This window comes from Galeopterus variegatus, unplaced genomic scaffold, assembly GCF_000696425.1.
Source record: "Galeopterus variegatus unplaced genomic scaffold, G_variegatus-3.0.2 Scaffold757, whole genome shotgun sequence".
Taxonomy (NCBI): domain Eukaryota; kingdom Metazoa; phylum Chordata; class Mammalia; order Dermoptera; family Cynocephalidae; genus Galeopterus; species Galeopterus variegatus.
Window position 1 is genome coordinate 301,085 of NW_007726868.1, and position 6,000 is coordinate 307,084.

Here is a 6,000-nt window from a genome sequence, read left to right on the forward strand (position 1 = left end):
AGCCTGGACTACTTTCGTTTATTGGCTAAACACTCCAGGACTAGAGCTCTCCACTCAGCAGCTCCAATGAACCCAAGTTCTCATTGTACAAAAAGCACACAGAGTCCAAGCATTACGCAGCAGTTAGGGTTAGGAAATCGACTGTCCTAAGACACTGGTCCACCATATCTAGGGCAACCCAGAAACATACCAGCAGGCTAAGATGCAGAACCCTGTGAAGAGGATGATGGGAATGGGGTAGGATGCACAGAGCAGCCCATGGTTGTAGAAGGCCCGAGATATCTTCTCACGTAGCCTTTCAGTCAGGGTCATCCTCAGCTGAAGTCACCTTGCTGCCATCCCGGAAAGTGACCATGGATCAATCTAGCACACGCTGGACAGCACTGATAATGAACACCATCTGCAGGTACCTGGCCAGAAGGGAGAAAATCCAATTAATAAAGAGTACTTCGCTCTGCACACTTGGGTTGCTGAGGAGAGGTGGCAGTTATGTGGCCAGGGAATCAAGATGCTTAATATGCAAGTTCTGGAGACATCAATCCCAACACACACACACATGCACACATAATCTCAGTTATCTCTCAAGTGACTGTGGGCTACTTTTTAATCAGTCTAATCAAAGAAGTCAAAGAACTACCCCTCTAGCTCTAGTAATAAACTCTCAACCCTCTTCCATGAGGCATTTCTAAAAGGCCACTCTCTAGAGGGCATTTTTCTCACATGTGGCACAGGAAAGCATGCCTGTCTAACAGACACCACCTTTGGCTTCTCTCTGCCAAATGGGCTTTCTGGACACTCTCCCAACCGTCCTCTGTGCACAGGCCAGATTGAGAGAAATCCTTGAGAAAAACCTTTATACAGGGATGCCTCCCCGCTGAAAAAAACCACATTCTTGCATGGTGACTCACTCATAAAGAATGTTCAATGGGGTCAGCCCTCAACATAAATACTAAAAAGCCCTGACATAAAAGTCACCAAACAAAATATTCACTCTGGCAGAAGTATCAGGTGGAAGTCTCTGCTCCTGATCCCACAGTTGTTCCTGGGAGCGTAAGGGCAGAGGGCTCCTCCTGTTCCTGCCTGCCCAGCAGCTCTACCCTTCTTGGAGTAACAGCAGCCTGGTGTGACTCAAGTGTCCCTCATCCCCCACAGGATTTCACCTGTAAGGACAATTAGTTAAGGTGCTCCTCCCTGACCCAAGTCACATCAGTCAGGCCTCTCTCCCTGGACTTTGACTTCTGAGCTGAAATAAGCAGGAAGTGTATATTGGTGGTACTTATTCACCCCTACAGAGGTTGCTGCTCCCAAGATTCCTGGGCTGTTCTAGCTCCAGTCCTTTCTGAAGACTGGCACATCAGCTTTTCAGTTTGTAAGCCACTACATAGTCTTCCAATAAATCCCTTTTTTGCTTGTTAGCCAAAGTTAATTTCTGTTGCTTAAAAACAAAGAAACTTAAACCAATAATATTAGAATAGAAAATTCTAGTAGAAGGCTCAGGATCTAGAATTCTCTTCCTTACTGAGCTCTCCAACGGAATCCAAGTTTAAATCCACTTCTGTTCCATGTTGTTTCTTTGGTCTGTGCTACAGGGAACCTGCCCAGACATGTGTCGTGGTTTGATTAGCTTACTGATGAAAACCCAGGCTAAAAAGATGGCTCCTCGATAGTGTCAAAACCAGAAATGAGAAGCAAAAAGAGTCATATCACAGCCAATTCACAAGCCAGAAGAATGACTATCACTCCTTCTACTCTCCTGGAAGCACAAGCCTTAGGCACATATACAACTTTCCAGTCCAGAAATATAAGGAAACAGAAAAAAACTCATGGGTACATTCAAAAGGCAATGGATAGAGGAGGCAGCAGGTGATAACTGCCGACCTGAGGAGCAGCGGTGTTCACAACAGCTCCACCATTCACAAGGCTCACTTGGAGCATGATGGGTTAAAGAAGTCTCCAGCAGTGGAAGTCCACTATTAGCTATATAGTGCTCACCACCTAGCATATACAAAGACTATGAGGAAGCAATGGTTTTTTCTCCTGTGCCCCCACTCTCCATCCTGCTCCTAAGGGGAAAACAAACACAAAGGAGACATACACCTACCTGCAGAGAGACACTATCAAGGGAATCTCTGAAGGCTGATGGCCATAAACCAGTTGTAGGGTTTCCAATCTCAGTCCCTGACAAGCCCCACATCTCTTCCCCTAAATGTTCCCCAAGATCAGACCATCCAGGAAATTCTGATCCTGTTGCTTGCAAACAAATTCCCTTCCCAGGCCTCTCCTGCACACACATCAGCAACACAGGAGAGAGCAGACCCCCACCTTTGCAGTCTTGCTCTTACACTTAGAACCATTAATATGAGAAAAAGTTATCGAATTCATTCATATTCTGCAGCAAATACAAATCTTTCTGACTTCTACTGATCTTTATTAGTTATACTAATTGTTAATTTTCACAGAACCTGGAAAACAAAGAAACCCAAATTCTAGTTCATTACACAGCTTACCTACCTGAACCTAGCAAGTGGAAATATTACTAATCTCTACTCCACAGTATAAATTCCAGTGCAAACCTGTTCCAAAGCAAAATTTACCCAACCTGAACCAAAAACCTGTTTTTCTTATATTGCCCCACATTTACAGGTTGCTTCAGATCAAAATCTATAGCTCTGTATTTAAAGAGACAAACTCTTCTCTGTATTTAAAGAGACAGTCTTGCCCTGAAGGCCTGAGTGGACCACATTACATAAAAACACAAACAATACTGCCCCCCTGCCTTTGGGAGAGACCCCATTACAAACAAAAAGCAAAGGAGATTGTATAAGAAACCCAAATTACAGAGCTGTTCACAGGAAAAACACTGCTGTAACTGGGACAGAAGAGAAGTCCTAAGGAAACCTACAGAGAGGACAAGCTCAGATCAAGTCAGACCCACAGGTACAGAACATAAAGGTCACTAAGGAACAAAACAAGTGCGAGTGCATGAGGGCCAAGTGGGGAGGCAGGCTCATCCCACCTTGTCATAAGCACGATAAAGGTGCCCATGGCTCTGAATTCATCCCAAATGAGGAAGTTTTGGAAAAATGCACACACACACAATATATTAACATAAGCCATGAAAAAAAGATGGTCTATATATTTTGTGCCTATATTCACAAAACTCTCAGCACTTATAATTCTCTTCAACCAACTCACACATACTAAGAATCAACCATGAAAAATGAATGTGCTAAAGTGACAAGAAGGTGAAGAGAACAGATGAGGGTAGAAAAAGAGATGCAAAAAGCTACATAGACTGAAGGCTCTGTCCCAAAGCTTTCCAGGATTACTCACTGAAAATCCTTACCACCTCCTACAAGCTTTAGCCACGTTAGACCTATCATGCTTGTTCTGACCACAAATGTTTACTATCTCATCTCTCCAGAATAAATGCACAGAATGTGAATGCTGGGTTGTATGGCATGTTTAGGTTTCTAAGAAACTGCCAAAGTATTTTCCTGAGTGCTTGTACCATTTTATATCCCGACCATAAGATCTAGTTTCTTTACATCCTCACCAACATTTGATATTGTCACTATTTTTTATTTTAGCTGTGCAAATAGGTATGTATTGATATCTAATTAGGTCTTAGTTTGCATTTCCCTAATGGCTAGTGGCAATGAACATATTTTCATGTGTTCATTTGCCATTGTTATATCCTTTTCCATGAAATGTCTCATTTCCTTTGACCATTTTCTAATTCAATTGTTCGTTGAATTTTAAAAAATAAGTTAATTGAGCTATATATAATCCACATACCATAAAATTCACCCTTTTAAGATATTCAAAGAATTGTGTAACCACTACCATTATCTAATTCTGGAACATTTTCATCACCCCAAAAGAATCTCCATACCCACGTGTAATCACTCCCCATTCCCTTCAACACCTAGCTCCTGGCACCCACTAATCTTTCTATCTCTATAGATATGCCTGTTCTGGACATATCATATAAATGGAATCATACAATATGTGACTTTTTGGGTTTTTTTTTTTTTTTTTTTGTCCTTTTTGAGACCGGCCGCACCGCACTCAGCCAGTGAGCGCTGTGAGCGCACCGGTCATCCCTATATAGGATCCGAACCGGCAGCGGGAGCGCTGCTGCGCTCCCAGCGCCGCACTCTCCCGAGTGCACCACGGGCTCGGCCCAATATGTGACTTTTTGTAACTGGCTTCTTTCACTTAGCATGTTTTCAAGGTTCAACCATGCTGTAACGTGTATCAGTACTTTATTCATTCCCTTTTATAGCTGAATAATATTTCATTAAATGGATCTCCCACATTTTGTTTATCCATTCATCAGTTGATGGACATCTGGGTAGTTTCCACTTTTTGGTTACTGTTAATAGTGCTGTTAGGAACATTCCTGTACACGTCTTTGTTTGAACACCTGTTTTCAATTCTTTCAAGTATATTAATTCTTAGCAGTGAAATTGCTGGTCATAAGGTAATTTTCTCCAATATTTTCTCCTAAAATTTTTTTTACAGTTTTACATTTCAATCTGTGATCCATTTTAGTTTCTGGATAAGGTATGTGATCTACGTCTATTCTTTTTATTTTGGGCCATGGATAGCCAATTTTCCAGCACCATTTGTTGAAAAGACTATTCTTTCTCCACTGAATTGGTTTGGCACCCTGGTCAAAAGCAGTTGGCTATACTTGTGTCAGTCTATTTCTGGGTTCCCTACTCTTCCAGCAATCTATGTGTCTATCCCTCCCTTCACCAATACCAGTTTTGATTACTGCAGCTACAAGTCTATAACTCTGCAACATCTTAGAATGTAAAAAAAAAATAATACTAATAACTTAAAAAATAAAAAGAAAATTAAAAAAATTTTAAAAATAAGTCTATAAGCTATAAAATAATGGGTAGAGTGACTCCTCCCCTTTTATTCTTCTTGTTCAAAATTGTTTTAGCTGTTCTAGTTTCTTTGCCTCTGCACACACATTTTAGAATAATCTTGTCATATCTACAAACATCTTGCTAGGATTTTGATAGAAATTACATTAAACTTGTATATTAATTTAGGAAGAATTGACATCTTTACTATGTTGAGTCTTCCAATCCACGAACATGGTGTACCTATCCATTTATTTAGATCTCTGATTTCTTTCATCAGCATTGTTTAGTTTCCAGCATACAAGTCCTGTACATGTTTTGTTACATTTACACCTAATATTCCATTTTTTTGAGCAATTATGTTTTCAATTTTGGTTTCCACATGTTCATTGCTAGTACACTTTTATATGTTGATTTCTTATCCTGCAACTCTGCTGAAATCACTTATTAGAGTTTTTTTTTTTTTTAATAGATCCTTGGGATTTTCTATGTAGACTAGCACGTCATCTGCAAACAGGGACATAGTTATGTCTTCCTTTCCATAATTTCTTCATTTTTTTCTCTACCATTCTTTCTTCCCTTCTTTTGGGACTTCAATAACATGAAAGATAAACTTTATGTTATTGTCCTATGGGTCTCTGAAGCTCTATTCATTTTTCTTCAACTTATTTTATTCTCTGTTGGTCAGACTGGATCATTTCTATTGCTCTACTTCAAGTTCACTGATTCTTCTATCTTCTCCATTCTGTTATTGAAGCCATTCAATAAATCTTTTTATTTGGTTTGTCACATTTTCAGATATAAAATTTTCAATTTTATTTATTTTATTTTATTTTTTTTAAAGATGACCGGTAAGGGGATCTTAACCCTTGACTTGGTGTTGTCAGCACCACGCTCACCCAGTGAGCAAACCGGCCATCCCTATATGGGATCCAAACCTGTGGCCTTGGTGTTATCAGCACCGCACTCTCCCGAGTGAGCCACAGGCCGGCCCAAAATTTCCAATTTTAAATTTAAACTTCTTTTTTTTTTTTTCGTGTCTGGCAACGGATCGCAACCCTCAGTGTCGCGCCCGTACCGGACCGGGACCGGCAACGGGATCGCAACCCTCGGCACTGCA

At 40.6% G+C, this 6,000-nt stretch overlaps 1 protein-coding gene across 3 annotated transcripts in view; it reads right to left on the reverse strand.

The window, feature by feature from the left end:
• The window catches only part of SCAP (SREBF chaperone), a 66,566-nt gene that overhangs the window by 30,267 nt on the left and 30,299 nt on the right, over positions 1–6,000 (reverse strand). For all 3 annotated transcript variants that reach the window (XM_008572143.1, XM_008572144.1, XM_008572142.1), the window contains exon 2: positions 191–410. In XM_008572143.1, coding sequence (XP_008570365.1) covers positions 191–312 — 122 coding nt within the window. In that variant the 5' untranslated portion in view covers positions 313–410. The remainder of the gene's footprint in view (positions 1–190; positions 411–6,000) is intronic.